Source organism: Eschrichtius robustus, chromosome 5 (assembly GCF_028021215.1).
Source record: "Eschrichtius robustus isolate mEscRob2 chromosome 5, mEscRob2.pri, whole genome shotgun sequence".
In the NCBI taxonomy this organism is placed as follows: domain Eukaryota; kingdom Metazoa; phylum Chordata; class Mammalia; order Artiodactyla; family Eschrichtiidae; genus Eschrichtius; species Eschrichtius robustus.
This window is the reverse complement of record NC_090828.1, coordinates 133,947,319-133,964,944: the sequence shown is the minus strand read 5'-3', so window position 1 is coordinate 133,964,944 and position 17,626 is coordinate 133,947,319. Positions and strand designations below refer to the sequence as shown.

General features: G+C 42.7%; 1 protein-coding gene across 2 annotated transcripts in view; it reads right to left on the bottom strand.

The window, feature by feature from the left end:
- Positions 1 to 17,626, bottom strand: part of CNTNAP5 (contactin associated protein family member 5) — an 879,857-nt gene that overhangs the window by 119,131 nt on the left and 743,100 nt on the right. For both annotated transcript variants that reach the window (XM_068544014.1, XM_068544015.1), the window contains exon 17: positions 10,962 to 11,180. In XM_068544014.1, the coding sequence (XP_068400115.1) occupies positions 10,962 to 11,180 (219 nt within the window). The remainder of the gene's footprint in view (positions 1 to 10,961; positions 11,181 to 17,626) is intronic.

Here is a 17,626-nt window from a genome sequence, read left to right as displayed (position 1 = left end):
CTTGGCTTCTGTATCAGTCTTCATGACAACTTAGACCATTAGTTCACCAGCCTAGCTAGAAGCAATTTTGTATGACTCTCTTCTGTTGGCCCTTGGTATCAAGTGTGTTCATTATGATGATGTTTCCTTGGACCGAGTATGAATCAACTCTTAAAAAGGTTACCATCATCATTCTAAACCTGTCGTAGAAAACCTCCATGTGTCAGCTCGACAAATGCTCATTGCTTCCAGAGAAACATCTCAATTCCTTGGGCCCTCCTTGAACAAGAGCCTCTGTTTTTCTCATATGTGCCTGCTGTCTTGATCATACATGCTCAAACAAAACTCCTTTGCTGAACTCCTGTTTTGGAACAACGTTGAATGTGCCAGCTTAGGTTCCCATTTCACAAAAATAAAAGTGGTGTCAGTCTCTCTCTCTTCTTGAATTTGGAGCAGTTGTTTTCTATATGAACTACTTTGCCTAAAGTCAAGAGTCAAGTGAAGTGCAGGTGTATTACCATCTCGACTTCAAATTCTAAAGTGGGAGCAGGTTTAGCATGTATATGCTGAATAAAAACAAATGCACTAACCAACAGTTATCTTCTGTTTTTATCCTGCCCCTTCAACTGGCAGAATCTTGGTATCAGAAGGAAATCCTAGTGGAGGCTTTTATTCCAAAACATAATTTCCTTAAGGATAAGGCATGCATCTGGTTAAGTTTTGCCAGATACAGGAATCAATAAACACACACTATGTAATAATGCAGGTGTCACTAACTGGATGTCTACAAAGTAAAATAGTGATAGTAAGCCAATTTGAACTAAGAGCTTACTTCTTATCAAGCACCTTTACCCGTTGCATTTCACAGGCGTTTTCTGATTTAACCCTTACCACAAATTGTGGTACCCAAACAGAATACCAAGTCTCCTCAGAAAATTGGAAAAGGGTTTGTTGATGATTTAGAATCAGTTAACAACAGATTGAAATTATTTCCTCGTTTGTTTGGTAGAAATGAATGCTGTGAAAAACTTTTGAAGAAGAATTCCGCCACACTTATCGAGGGCCATTAAAGCATTATTATCATTGGCCTTACCCACATTTTAAAATAAATATTCCAAATGGAGCTGGGGGATGATTATACCCAGAAATATTTAATTTGGCTTTATACATAGTCATTACTAATACTTCATTATTTGCACACATAATATAGTTGTATATCTATAATATCCCCCCAAAATAATAATGGCAAATTATTACAATTAAAATGAAAGTATAAGAATGTGGGTGGATATAAATATCAACATACCAAATCAATAATGGTCCTATAGGGCAACAATAACCAATTAGACCATTTGACAGCAAGAAAAAAATCCTATTTAACAACAAAAGCAGCCGAACATCTAGAAACTAACTTAAGACCTATGGCTATAAAAAAGAAAGTAATAACAATTTACCTTGGCTCACAAAGAATAAATAAAGAGATGGAACATGTTTCCATATAATTTAGCAATGTAGAGTTATTTCCTTTAATGCAATACAATCCCAATCAATAACCCAAGAAAATTTGTATCATTCAAGAAAAATTATTTTCATAGAACATGAAAAGCTAATTCTAAAATCCATAAAGAAGGTGGTTGATAATAGTTAACAGAGTGTTAAGAAAAGGAATCAGGTGTGTTTGTGGGGTCGAGGGGAGGGATTGTCCTGATTCAACATCAAAATATGTTCTGTACCTAATGTCTGCTGCCTGGGGTAGAGACTGCACTTGTGCTGCCCTGGCAGCTTCTTCCTTTTTGCTATGTAAAATTCATTTCTGATAAACATCAAAATGTACAGTTGCTAAAGTTATGATTATGTATACCTTAATGATTATTAAAGTATTAAAAAAATAAAATAAAATAAATAAAAATATGTTCTGTAAGTATGATGTTGGCACAGCACCTGGAAAAAAACTATGTACATATAAAACAGAGTGGGAAATTCAGAAACACATTCTTTACACAGAGAGATTTTAAACCTCATAATATATACTGGAGGTCCAAGTAACTAGGTAAAAGAGGAACCATGAAATAAATGGAGATGACAAATAATATTTGGGGAAATAAATAAAATTACAACCCTACCTCAAAACCTTAAACAAATTCCACATGCAATAAAGACATAAAAATGACAACAAACAAAACAATGACACAAAAACTAAAAATATTAGATAAAATATTATATAGCAGTTTAAAATAATATGCTATTTATACTGACATGCTAAATTTCCCGTGGCATATGTTAAGTAAAAAAGCAAACGAAAACAAAAGTACAGCAAGCAAGCTGTGGTATAATACATAGAAGTATATTGATTAAGTAAATATATCCACAAATAATAACATTGTATGGTGTTTCCTAAGGGTACTTAAATGTATGTAACTCCTTTGATGCCTGGAAAGTGTCATACTGGGCTAATATTGGTCGTCTCTAAGAAGAGCACTAAGGTTATTATTGAATAATTTTACAACAAACATGTATTCGTGTACTGACTGTATAATTTAAAATAAATATTTTCATTTACTATGTATATCATGCATAATGCTGCTTATCTTTTTTAGAGGCATTTAAGAAATTATTTATTATTTCAAGTTTCAAAAGAAACTCCTTGTTATAGGAATTATGTATATCTCTAAAAATTCTTTATTAATATACGTGGTATTTGGATATTAGCAAACACTTTTCCCAGAATCAGCATGTTTGTGCCTGTGGGGTGGGCTGGAGTATGTATGGGTTTTCTGCAAAGACTGTTTTTTTTTCCAAGACTACAGACCAAAAACAAACATTTGCCTTCTTTTTAGCAGAATGGTGGCAGGGCACAAGATTTTGCCCCTTCGGAGCACAATGTGGATGTTCTATGGAAATCCCCATTTGGTTATTATTTGCAATTCAGAGGGAGGCGAAGGAAATAAGCGAGCAATTGAATTGTGCCTGTTTCCGTTGCCCACAGAACTGTGGAGCAGTAGGGAACTAGTTCCACCACAGTTCAAGGTGGCTGATGTAGTGGTCCAACTGTCTTGCTAAAGAAGCCTCTGAATGATTGCTTTGCATCTCATTTGGAGATACCCCTGAGAGAATATCAAGATGATGGGGCAGGCATTTGCAGCAACAGGGATGGACCTAGAGATGATCATACTAAGTGAAGTAAGACAGAAAGAGAAAGACAAATATCATATGATATCACTTATATGTGGAATCTGAAAAAATGATACAAATGAACTTATCTACAAAACAGAAACAGACTTACAGACATAGGAAACAAACCTACGGTTACCAAAGGGGAAATGTGAGGGGGCAGGGATAAATTAGCTGTTGGGATTAACATATACACACTATTATATATAAAATAGATAAACAATAAGGACCTACTTTATAGCACAGCGAACTCTACTCAATACTCTGTAATAACCTATACGGGAGAAGAATCTGAAAAAGAATGGATATATCTATATGTATAGCTGAATCACTTTGCCATACACCTGAAATTAACACAACATTGTAAACCAGCTACACTCTATCATAAAATAAAAATTAAAAACAAAACAAAACAAAAAAACGTTCTGTCAAATGATTAAAAAAAAAAAAAAGATGACGGGGTAGGAAAGTCTGCCATAATCCTCATCACAGAGTCTGGAATAGTGACAGGAGCCAGTTTGACCAGATGAGTCCCATCTCCCATCTCGCAAAGATGAGAGCACAGTAATCCCTCACTTTGCTTCCTTCTGCCACCGTTTTTGAAGATGAAAAATCACTGAGAAAATCACTATCAAAACCAGCCTTAAATCACCCTCCTTGCAAGAGCAACTGGATAAGAAATATCATAGGAGCTCCAGGTCTCTTCTAGAGTCAGCGGAGAAGCAACTTGCTTCTTCCAGGCTGGCTGCCAGGCCAAGTCATTGCCCAGATGACAGCAGCTTCAGGATTTCCTGGAAGTTGGGGCCCCTGGAAATCACTCTAATTAGTTTTCTCCAGGGAGGCCCTGCTGAGAACAGAGATTCCCTCAGAAGCTGAACCACAGACCCATTCAAGGAAATACGTCGATAAAGTAAAAGTCTATAAGCTATAAGAATTTTCCCTAATAGTCCCACCTGCCCTAGAGTGATTTTATGGTTGAGCTCAGGAGACCCGGAAATACAGAAGGAGCCTACAAGTCACTAACGGGATGGTAACAGTGGCAATTCATGGCTAACACTTCTCACAATCCAGTCTAGTAACGTCCTGACATTCTGATGCATGGGTGCAATAACCTCACTTTGGGGTTCTTTCTCATACCAGCTTCTTTTGTGGAAGTGATGGCTGCCATATGACTAGGGATAATGTCATCCAATGTGGGAAGCAACTCTCTCTCATCAGAAAAATTAGCTGAAACTTGGAAATAAAGCAAAAAATCGTGGATAACATTTGTCCAGTGGAGATGCAGATAATTTCTTTCCAGCGTAACAGATAACTGCGAAGATGGCCTGGTGAGCAACGGTTTCATATTTAAATCTACAACTTTATCTTAACTTTTTTGTTGTTAAATTCTCCATACATATGCCAGCTTTTTAGATGTTCTCTGAACTGATCGTGACATCTTAATGGCTTCCTCATTAATTAGAGTGAAATAAAATCTTTGACTCATGTTTATTTTCTATTCGCCTGAAACTCATTTTAGCTTTTGGAAGATTAGATTTTAACACACGCTACCAGGATCAGTTAAAATGGTGCTACTTATCATTAGAAAATATGAAACTTATGGAAAGGTCTTAATCGCACAGTACACAATAACTGGGGCTAATAATAATAATAATAACATAACAATAAAATACTAAGATATCTACAGAACTTTTAGTCTTTTGTAAAGATGATGATTGAAGAGGAGTCGGCCAGGTAGATCAAGGGTGGGGTTGCCCATCCTAGTTTGAGAGTCAGGACCATCAAGAGAGTGTGAATCAAAAAATGCAAACTCCACTCTAAGGAAGCAATTGAATTTAAAAGGTGTTTTGGAGAAGAAAGTGGGAGAAAAGGAGGCATTCTTTTATGGTTAATTCTTGGGAGGAATGAAAAATAAATTTCCCTTAAAAAATTACTTTGATTAAAAAATGTGTGTGTGTGTGTGTGTGTGTATTGCACAATTCATCCAAGTGATTGTGCCCCAGGTAGGGTTCTCCAGCAAACAGGCTGTGAGATGAAGTTAAAGGGGCAGGATGTTTTTCAGGGGGAACCGTTGGGAACCACACTTTTGAGCCAGAGAGGCAGGAAGCAGAAGTGGGCAAAGGAGTGAGCTCTGGCGCAGGCCTGACAGTCTAGAACAGCCCCACAGAGTGCTGGAGCTAGAAAAGTCCATCAGAGATGTGCTTCCTTGGGCCAAAATGGTTGTGCCTTTGTACCCTGGACTCAAGTGATTATTGTCTGTGGACCTCCCTGGAAGGACGGGACCTTGTCCTGAAGAGATGCAGTGGCTGAAGGGGCAGACAGAGGGAGACTGTCTTCCAAGAGCAATCCCAGCAGCAGGGTCTTCTTGAATGGGGTCCTGGGCAGGACATCCTAGAGTCTACGCAGGTTCCTAAGCCTCTCTACACAGGCGGGGCGTGAGACGACCCTCACCCTTCAGCCTGAGACATGGATGGTGAAGCAGGAAGCTGAATTAAAACATGGCACCTCTCACCTCTTCTACAAAATTGCCTTCCCCAACTCAAGTGGCTCTGAAGCCAAATCCTTTTCTCTCTGAATCAGAAGAAACTTGGTAACACAATGAGAGCAGAGTGTAAATCTGCCAATAACATGTTCAGAGAGTTCTGACTACATTTTCTTTCCCACCATTGTTCTGCTCCAAGGCTTTCTCACCTCCTCCTCTGAGTCATCAGCTTTGTCGCCAGAGCCTTGGAGAAATGCAAACAGGTTATAGGCAGCGTTGCAGCATCCGTATGCCAGGCTGGGCCTACTCTTTTCTAAACTGGAGCTTCCCTGGTTGTCCTGGTTACATCAGCTCAATGGCGCCTTGGCTTTGGAAAAGACACAACAACTTCTCACCTCCCTCAGCTTGGGTCCTTGAACGTCCAGAGTGTACTGTTTTATTTTCCAGAAATATCTGGCTTGAATTTCGTTTTATAATTATCACCCGAGCTCCACATGAATGGTGCTGTCCTAATGTTTTCTTTCTTTACTGAGTTACAGATTTTGATGACTGGCAGTGCCAGAGTAACTCGAATGACTGCTTCTACCGTTGAGTTTTTGTGTGGTCCAAATCTCAGGCCTTTTCTCCCTGGGCTACATGAGAACATGACGCCATGTTGTACCTGTCTTCAAAAAAAGATAGTATGCTTTGAGATGTGTTTTGTCAAAGGCAGAATGAAAACTTAAAAAAGTGAAACTGTACAAGAAAATTGTACATTCTCCTTCAATGGCCCATTACCAATCTAATGCGGCCAGTATAGGATGACATGAGCTTCAATTAAAGCGTAAGAGATTGCAGATAAACATTTCCAAAAGGGTTTTGGAATATTAGGGGGCAGAAAATACTAACATGGGCTATGGGGATGGGTTCATTGTACTCAACTCTCAACATTTTCAAGATGAGACAAAATTTTGTGGAAGGGGTCATTTAATCATTCACTTCTCTGAAAATAAAAAGAACCAGTGTTCTTTCAAAGCACTTTCAAGCTCTAAGAACCTGATGTTGTGGAGCAGAAGTGGTGTTGGGGGAAAAAAATGCATGAGGAAGCAGGTGGCTCTTCCTCATTTTCTTTTTTCTTTCACTGTAGAAGCATTGAGTGACTGCCACTTGGTAGGTAACAAGGAAGCAAAGCATTCACGGGACTTGCACGCTAGTGTTCTGAGGTCTCCTAAAACTTCTTAAACGAATCAGGACACTTTCTCTTATTTAACTACTATGGGGAATATCAGAAATAATGTATTATTTTTTTTTACTAAGACGTTTCAAGTATACTTGACATATTAGTTAACTCTGAAAAAATAAACTTGTTGGTAAATCAGACCTTATCATCAGAAATGTATAGGATGCTGAAAAGACAATGTCTTTACCTTTTGTTTCACCATTGACATCCTCCGTGCACAATGGTTTTATGTAACAAATATGCTAAAAGGTGATTTTCCAGTTCTTCCTTAACATGAAAAGGATGTGTATCTCCTCCTGTGCTTTGAGACACAGTATGTCTTCCAGACAGAAAACTCTGCTGGCCTGTGTCAGGAAAGCCGTCCTTGTGGGGCATTCGCAAGTGTAAATATAAGTGACTATTCCACAGAGAGACTCTAGCAGTTTCTGAAGTGTCAGGGCAGAGAGCAAATGAGAGCCACCTTTCCTGATTTCACTGCTGACCTCGCCTTGGACATGCTTCACCTGAAAATAGTAATAATAATTCCCAACCAGTGTGGAAGCAGGAGAAGCACTGTGGGTAGGGGGGAAATGGCTTCAACTTTATGATTTACCAAGTCAGTGAAATACTTTCCCCAAAAGAGTTCTAAGTGGGAGTTACTTCAGTTTATTTTGACACAAATAAAGCAGCTGAGCCAAAAAAAAAAAGAAAAAAATAAAGAAAAAGAAATAAGGTCCATAAAGGGCCAAAAAGATAAGAAGAAAGTAAAGCAACACAAAAACGAGACTCACAGGCTCACAGCTTTACAAAATGTCCATTCTATAATTGCAACATATTTGGAAAGATGGGATGTCAGATTTGGGGACAAAGAGATATTTTCCTTGCTGTTACATCCACATGGGCATGAGGGTAAGGATGATTGTCATGCTTAATATACAGATGGAGATGGGACATCCTCAAGTTGTAAGGGATCAGTTACCAGACTCATCAACTTCATTCTGCAAATAATAAAGACAATGAATCCACTTAGGCTAGTTGTTTTTCTACCAGGGTCCCATGGCCTGTTGGCAGTTGACCTGGAGTTCTTACCCAGATCTCTTCATTTCATTTTCAGCCATAAGTGCTAGTTCTTGGATTTCTCTTGCCTCTTCCTCGTATTGACTTGAAAAGCCAGTAGGGAAGAGCAAAGCAGTGGGATGATACTGCCAAGAGTTTTAAAGCTGAAACTACCCCAAGCTTGCAGTGCGCATTTCAGATGCTCTGTGTTATGAAGTTTCTCCTACTCTATTCAAGAAATGTGCCCAGTGAAATGGCATGGTTGCAATTGTCCCTAACTATCAGGGAAATAAAAGCTTGAAGTTAAAATATTGATTCTGGGAATCCAGCATGCATTGACTCAGGTATAAGCACTTCAACTTGTCACATTCCAATGACAGGGGCAGTGCTAAGAAGATATATCCATTCTATAAAATTCAACCTGTTTCTGGTACTCGGGAAGCACTCACAAGCAGAGCAGCAATGCCAGTGATTACCATGCTTGAACGACGCTCTGTTTTGACTGAAAGATCCTTCAGAGGTTAAAGGTATCTAGATAGACATATCCAAATTAATATTTAAGTACTGTCACAATCAATCTATCCCGGTAAAAATAGATAATGAACAAGGACCTACTGTATAGCACAGGGAACTATACTCGATAACCTACGTGGGAAAAGAATCTGAGAAAGAATGTATATATGTATATGTATACGGAATCCCTTTGTTGTACACTTTAAATTAACACATTGTAAATCAAATATACTTCAATTTTAAAAAATTTTTAAAAAGCACAATGCAATCATATCTTTTTCTGCCTAGCAAATATCAAAATCCAGTGACTCAAATTTTCTGAATGATAGAGAATGCAATTCGTCATTTTGGCTGCTCTAGCTAAGTAGAGGCCTTTTTTTTTAAACCATTGAATCATACAAACTGGAAATATTGGGACTTCAATTTTTTTGGTCACCTGACACTTCTAAACAGGTTGAACACTAAAAAACAAAATTCAAACCAACAGACTAAAATGGCCTCCAACAGCACGTTTTTCTTCTTCAAGTACATTAAGACAAGTTCAATAAAGCAGAGTATCATCTGAGATGGAGCCTATTGGAAAGAAACATACCAGAAGCAGGTGCTCTTGCTGCAGCTGACCTTGGCTCCAGCTAGAGCAAGGTATCTCTCCAGACCCATAGACATGCTCTTACTCATTGCATTTGTGATCAATTAACAGAAACATCTAGAGATAAAAACCCGCAAGGAAACACAGCTGCCTCTTTTCCCTTTCGACTTGCACAAAGTTTGTCACATATTCAGGCCATATGATAATTTCATAACTACATGAAATTTGCATGAAGGGATTAAAAGAATTCCATCTTTATATACACCTTTCAGCCAGAAAGATTCATCAGTACTGCCTGAAGATAAATTAAACTTTGGCATGGAATATAATTTATGATAATTGCAAACTACTTGAATTGATTACACCAAAAAAGACATTAAACATTGATGACTAGCAAACTTACTCAGAGCAATGAAATGTGATGTTTAAATAGAATGAAAACATCAATATAAATTTAAAAAATATATTTTAATACTAAATCATATCACTGATGTAGGTTAATTAAGTGAATACTTTTTCACCATAAAAACATTTTTAATCACTTATATCTTAGCTTCTGATGGACAGGTAAAACATGATAGATGAAGAAAGAAATATGATTCCTGTTGGAAAGAGAGACTACATATTCTGTTACTTCTTTTCTTTTGGCTGGTGTGTTCTTAGTGACAGCTTTCCTCAGAGTTAAAAGTTGCACAAACCCAAACTTAAAGGAAGCAAGTAAGAAACACCCATTGATTGCTGATGGCATTTCATTACTAGCAGTAAAGCTATGGTAGTGTGAGAGTTGGTAAAATAAATACATAAGGAAAGAAAATTAAATCTGGGTATACTGGCAAATTTTGGAACTAATTTATGCTACTCTTCTAAGCATCTGAACTTCAAGTTTTATGTAAGAGCAGTGTCTTGGTTTTGATAATAATACAATATCCCTTACATTTACAGCTCTATTTTGTCTTTAAAGCTTTATAAGCCCTGCTCAACCTGCTTTCAAAAAATCCTTTCTAAACTGTAGCTATAAGGCGGACCCTTCCTACCTGGACTAATATGGCTAAATTCTCTCTCCCTCTCTCTTTCTGCCTCTTTGTCTCTCTCACACAGCACACACACACACACACACACACACACACACAGAGTGAGCTCTTTGAAAAGAAGTTTCATTGCACAAGTAATCTTTCAACTCCCACCATCTGACAAGGTGCCTGATTTGTTTTAGGTGCTCACTGACTGCTTATGGAATGAATGAATGATTCAGTGAATGATGTTTGAGCCTTCCCAGGCCCTACTGCCAGCAGTGGTAGCCAGTTCAGAGGAACAACTTATCTAAAGGTTGATTCTGAGTCTCACGGTGGAAATGACCAGTGGAGAGACGTCTGCTTAGGGACCAAGGCTGCTTTTCTGTGCAAGTTATCAGGCAGCCGCCTAAGTGACGTGATTTCAGGGAGTACCAAAGAAGCTCCTAGTTTAAAAACCAATAGCTCCCTCCCCCACCATATTACTGATGCCCCAAATCCCTTGGAGATTCTGTAATGTATTTCATTACATGGTTATCAATAATTATCAGAAGTCAGGTATCACTAGGAAGGGTGAATGGTAGCCTACTGACTTACAGTCAACTTCTAATAAGGTTTAAATAGCTGATACATCCTTTTTCTAAGAGTAGGTTTTGATTATAGGGATGAAAGGTAATAGAGGTTCCTGGACATCTGAAGATATACTATGTACAAGGAGAAAAGATACAAATAGAGTTTGAGACCCACTCAAACTTTGCTAAGCGATGACATAATCTTCCATTGTTATAGCTACTGAATCTAGTAAGGAAGAATCTGTGAAATTATGTTTATAATTATAAATGCCTTATGAAATATTTTAATCATTTCCCAGGTCTAAAATAAAATAGTAATTTTCCTTGGTCCTGGTTCCACAGTGGTCTTGTAGGGTTTTTAGCACACAGGGCACCTTAAGATGTCCCCTACCTACAAACAGCTGGCTGTTGAGCTGTAACCGGAAATGGCCCTCTTCTGAGGTCTCCCTGGTCATCCTTGGGAGGTTGTCCACCTGGAGTGAGGTCTCCTTGAGGTTCCTCTCGGCCCAGACATAATGCCATTGGTTGTCATTCAGAGGAGAAGAGGACCGGACTATGAGTTCTATGGGGCCATTCCCAACATCAATGGCAAAAGTGACCTCGGAAGGAGCTGAAACCAAAAAGGAAAGAGGTAGAGAGATGGAGTTGTCAGTGCATTTAGGACACAAGCATACCCTGAATGAATGATAAAAATGATCGTACATCAACAGCTAGGTAGCGAGGCCTTCAGATTAAATCCCTGCAGTATTAAAATTACCATTAATGGTAATAACTACCAACTACTAAATCTTAAGCTCTTTTTTTGTCCCAGTTGGTTCTCATTGTGAGAATTCAAGAAACAGGATAGGGAACAGTGTCACTGATGCTGATCTGACAAAATGCATCTGCTCCAAGGTTCTGGGTTTTCTGGATCTGTTCTGACTTCAACTGTGTCCTCATGGACAGCTATAGACACTTGGTTAGCTAGGCAGCTACACTCCTGCAAGGAGAAGACCACACCCTGGGAAGTCCAGTGCTTGGTATTATTCATTATGCATGTTATAATAATGTATTTCATATATATATAACATATTATTATGTGTATTATATATATTATTATTCTATAATGGATTATTTCATCAATACATATGATACAAGAATTCATGCTATTCCTATGACTTTTTTTTAAAAGGAGGCTCAGAAATTTTAAGTGCCTTGTCTGCATCACTGCAAGTGGCAGTGTCTGGGAACAAACACAACCCTATCCCCCCAACTCCCCATGCGGGGCTCCTTCCATGACCCTTTCTGCCTTTCTATAGCAATCTGCTTATCGTACAAGACAGGAAAGAGCCAGTCAGGGGTAATGCTACCTGTGATGATGATGATGATGATGATGATGACAGGAAGATTACAGTGGTGGCCATGATGGTGATAGTTGTGGTGGTGATGGTGACGGTGGTGGTGATAGGGATGATGATAGTGATGGCGATGGTAATGGAGGTGATGGTGATGGTGATGGAGGTGATGGTGATGGTGGTGATGGTGATGGTAATGGTGGTGATGGTGATGGTAATGGAGGTGATGGTGATGGAGGTGATGGTGATGGTAATGGTGGTGATGATGATGGTAATGGAGGTGATGGTGATGGAGGTGATGGTGATGGTGGTGATGGTGATGGTAATGGTGGTGATGGTGATGGTAATGGAGGTGATGGTGATGGTGATGGTAATGGTGGTGATGGTGATGGTGATGGTGGTGATGGTGATGGTAATGGAGGTGATGGTGATGGTGGTGATGGTGATGGTAATGGTGGTGATGGTGATGGTGGTGATGGTGATGGTGATGGTGGTGATGGTGATGGTGATGATGGTGATGGTGACGGTGGTGATGGTGATGGTGGTGATGGTGATGGTGATGGTGGTGATGGTGATGGTGGTGATGGTGATGGTGATGGTGGTGATGGTGATGGTGATGGTGGTGATGCTGATGGTGGTGATGGTGATGGTAATGGTGGTGATGGTGATGGTGGTGATGGTGATGGTAATGGTGGTGATGGTGATGGTAATGGAGGTGATGGTGATGGTGACGGTGATGGTGATGGTGGTGATGGTGATGGTGGTGATGGTGATGGTGATGGTGGTGATGGTGATGGTGGTGATGGTGATGGTGATGGTGATGGTGGTGATGGTAATGGAGGTGATGGTGATGGTGACAGTGATGGTGATGGTGGTGATGGTGATGGTGGTGATGGTGATGGTGGTGATTGTGACAGTAATGGTGGTGACGGTGATGGTGGTGACGGTGATGGTGGTGATGGTGATGCTGATGGTGGTGATGGTGATGGTGGTGATGGTGGTGGTGATGGTGGTGATGGTGATGGTGATGGTGGTGATGGTGATGGTGATGGTGGTGATGCTGATGGTGGTGATGGTGATGGTAATGGTGGTGATGGTGATGGTGGTGATGGTGATGGTGGTGGTGGTGATGGTGATGGTGGTGATGGTGATGGTAATGGTGGTGATGGTGATGGTAATGGAGGTGATGGTGATGGTGACGGTGATGGTGATGGTGGTGATGGTGATGGTGGTGATGGTGATGGTGGTGATTGTGACAGTAATGGTGGTGACGGTGATGGTGGTGACGGTGATGGTTGTGATGGTGATGCTGATGGTGGTGATGGTGATGGTGGTGATGGTGGTGGTGATGGTGATGGTGGTGATGGTGATGGTGATGGTGGTGATGCTGATGGTGGTGATGGTGATGGTAATGGTGGTGATGGTGATGGTAATGGAGGTGATGGTGATGGTGACGGTGATGGTGATGGTGGTGATGGTGATGGTGGTGATGGTGATGGTGGTGATTGTGACAGTAATGGTGGTGACGGTGATGGTGGTGACGGTGATGGTGGTGATGGTGATGCTAATGGTGGTGATGGTGATGGTGGTGATGGTGGTGGTGATGGTGGTGATGGTGATGGTAATGGAGGTGATGGTGATGGTGATGGTGATGGTGATGGTGGTGATGGTGATGGTGGTGATGGTGATGGTGGTGATTGTGACAGTAATGGTGGTGACGGTGATGGTGGTGACGGTGATGGTGGTGATGGTGATGCTAATGGTGGTGATGGTGATGGTGGTGATGGTGGTGGTGGTGATGGTGATGGTAATGGTGGTGATGGTGATGGTGGTGATGGTGATGGTGGTGATGGTGGTGGTGATGGTGATGGTGGTGATGGTGATGGTGATGGTGGTGATGCTGATGGTGGTGATGGTGATGGTAATGGTGGTGATGGTGATGGTAATGGAGGTGATGGTGATGGTGACGGTGATGGTGATGGTGGTGATGGTGATGGTGGTGATGGTGATGGTGGTGATTGTGACAGTAATGGTGGTGACGGTGATGGTGGTGACGGTGATGGTGGTGATGGTGATGCTAATGGTGGTGATGGTGATGGTGGTGATGGTGGTGGTGATGGTGGTGATGGTGATGGTAATGGAGGTGATGGTGATGGTGATGGTGATGGTGATGGTGGTGATGGTGATGGTGGTGATGGTGATGGTGGTGATTGTGACAGTAATGGTGGTGACGGTGATGGTGGTGACGGTGATGGTGGTGATGGTGATGCTAATGGTGGTGATGGTGATGGTGGTGATGGTGGTGGTGGTGATGGTGATGGTAATGGTGGTGATGGTGATGGTGGTGATGGTGATGGTGGTGGTGGTGATGGTGATGGTGGTGATGGTGATGGTAATGGTGGTGATGGTGATGGTAATGGAGGTGATGGTGATGGTGACGGTGATGGTGATGGTGGTGATGGTGATGGTGGTGATGGTGATGGTGATGGTGGTGATGGTGATGGTGGTGATGGTGATGGTGATGGTGGTGATGGTGATGGTGATGGTGGTGATGCTGATGGTGGTGATGGTGATGGTAATGGTGGTGATGGTGATGGTGGTGATGGTGATGGTAATGGTGGTGATGGTGATGGTAATGGAGGTGATGGTGATGGTGACGGTGATGGTGATGGTGGTGATGGTGATGGTGGTGATGGTGATGGTGATGGTGGTGATGGTGATGGTGATGGTGATGGTGGTGATGGTAATGGAGGTGATGGTGATGGTGACAGTGATGGTGATGGTGGTGATGGTGATGGTGGTGATGGTGATGGTGGTGATTGTGACAGTAATGGTGGTGACGGTGATGGTGGTGATGGTGATGGTGGTGATGGTGATGGTGGTGATGGTGATGGTGATGGTGGTGATGGTGATGGTGGTGATGGTGATGGTGATGGTGATGGTGGTGATGGTAATGGAGGTGATGGTGATGGTGACAGTGATGGTGATGGTGGTGATGGTGATGGTGGTGATGGTGACAGTAATGGTGGTGACGGTGATGGTGGTGACGGTGATGGTGATGGTGGTGATGGTGATGGTGGTGGTGGTGATGGTGATGGTGGTGATGGTGATGGTAATGGTGGTGATGGTGATGGTAATGGAGGTGATGGTGATGGTGACGGTGATGGTGATGGTGGTGATGGTGATGGTGGTGATGGTGATGGTGGTGATTGTGACAGTAATGGTGGTGACGGTGATGGTGGTGACGGTGATGGTTGTGATGGTGATGCTGATGGTGGTGATGGTGATGGTGGTGATGGTGGTGGTGATGGTGATGGTGGTGATGGTGATGGTGATGGTGGTGATGCTGATGGTGGTGATGGTGATGGTAATGGTGGTGATGGTGATGGTAATGGAGGTGATGGTGATGGTGACGGTGATGGTGGTGATGGTGATGGTGGTGATTGTGACAGTAATGGTGGTGACGGTGATGGTGGTGACGGTGATGGTTGTGATGGTGATGCTGATGGTGGTGATGGTGATGGTGGTGATGGTGGTGGTGATGGTGATGGTGGTGATGGTGATGGTGATGGTGGTGATGCTGATGGTGGTGATGGTGATGGTAATGGTGGTGATGGTGATGGTAATGGAGGTGATGGTGATGGTGACGGTGATGGTGATGGTGGTGATGGTGATGGTGGTGATGGTGATGGTGGTGATTGTGACAGTAATGGTGGTGACGGTGATGGTGGTGACGGTGATGGTGGTGATGGTGATGCTAATGGTGGTGATGGTGATGGTGGTGATGGTGATGGTGATGGAGGTGATGGTGATGGTGATGGTGATGGTGATGGTGGTGATGGTGATGGTGGTGATGGTGATGGTGGTGATTGTGACAGTAATGGTGGTGACGGTGATGGTGGTGACGGTGATGGTGGTGATGGTGATGCTAATGGTGGTGATGGTGATGGTGGTGATGGTGGTGGTGGTGATGGTGATGGTAATGGTGGTGATGGTGATGGTGGTGATGGTGATGGTGGTGGTGGTGATGGTGATGGTGGTGATGGTGATGGTAATGGTGGTGATGGTGATGGTAATGGAGGTGATGGTGATGGTGACGGTGATGGTGATGGTGGTGATGGTGATGGTGGTGATGGTGATGGTGATGGTGGTGACGGTGATGGTTGTGATGGTGATGCTGATGGTGGTGATGGTGATGGTGGTGATGGTGGTGGTGATGGTGATGGTGGTGATGGTGATGGTGATGGTGGTGATGCTGATGGTGGTGATGGTGATGGTAATGGTGGTGATGGTGATGGTAATGGAGGTGATGGTGATGGTGACGGTGATGGTGATGGTGGTGATGGTGATGGTGGTGATGGTGATGGTGGTGATTGTGACAGTAATGGTGGTGACGGTGATGGTGGTGACGGTGATGGTGGTGATGGTGATGCTAATGGTGGTGATGGTGATGGTGGTGATGGTGGTGGTGACGGTGATGGTGGTGATGGTGATGCTAATGGTGGTGATGGTGATGGTGGTGATGGTGGTGGTGATGGTGGTGATGGTGATGGTAATGGAGGTGATGGTGATGGTGATGGTGATGGTGGTGATGGTGATGGTGGTGATGGTGATGGTGGTGATTGTGACAGTAATGGTGGTGACGGTGATGGTGGTGACGGTGATGGTGGTGATGGTGATGCTAATGGTGGTGATGGTGATGGTGGTGATGGTGGTGGTGGTGATGGTGATGGTAATGGTGGTGATGGTGATGGTGGTGATGGTGATGGTGGTGGTGGTGATGGTGATGGTGGTGATGGTGATGGTAATGGTGGTGATGGTGATGGTAATGGAGGTGATGGTGATGGTGACGGTGATGGTGATGGTGGTGATGGTGATGGTGGTGATGGTGATGGTGATGGTGGTGATGGTGATGGTGGTGATGGTGATGGTGATGGTGGTGATGGTGATGGTGATGGTGGTGATGCTGATGGTGGTGATGGTGATGGTAATGGTGGTGATGGTGATGGTGGTGATGGTGATGGTAATGGTGGTGATGGTGATGGTAATGGAGGTGATGGTGATGGTGACGGTGATGGTGATGGTGGTGATGGTGATGGTGGTGATGGTGATGGTGATGGTGGTGATGGTGATGGTGGTGATGGTGATGGTGATGGTGATGGTGGTGATGGTAATGGAGGTGATGGTGATGGTGACAGTGATGGTGATGGTGGTGATGGTGATGGTGGTGATGGTGATGGTGGTGATTGTGACAGTAATGGTGGTGACGGTGATGGTGGTGATGGTGATGGTGGTGATGGTGATGGTGGTGATGGTGATGGTGGTGATGGTGATGGTGGTGATGGTAATGGAGGTGATGGTGATGGTGACGGTGATGGTGATGGTGGTGATGGTGATGGTGGTGATGGTGATGGTGGTGATTGTGACAGTAATGGTGGTGACGGTGATGGTGGTGACGGTGATGGTGGTGATGGTGATGCTAATGGTGGTGATGGTGATGGTGGTGATGGTGGTGGTGATGGTGGTGATGGTGATGGTAATGGAGGTGATGGTGATGGTGATGGTGATGGTGGTGATGGTGATGGTGGTGATGGTGATGGTGGTGATTGTGACAGTAATGGTGGTGACGGTGATGGTGGTGATGGTGATGCTAATGGTGGTGATGGTGATGGTGGTGATGGTGGTGGTGGTGATGGTGATGGTAATGGTGGTGATGGTGATG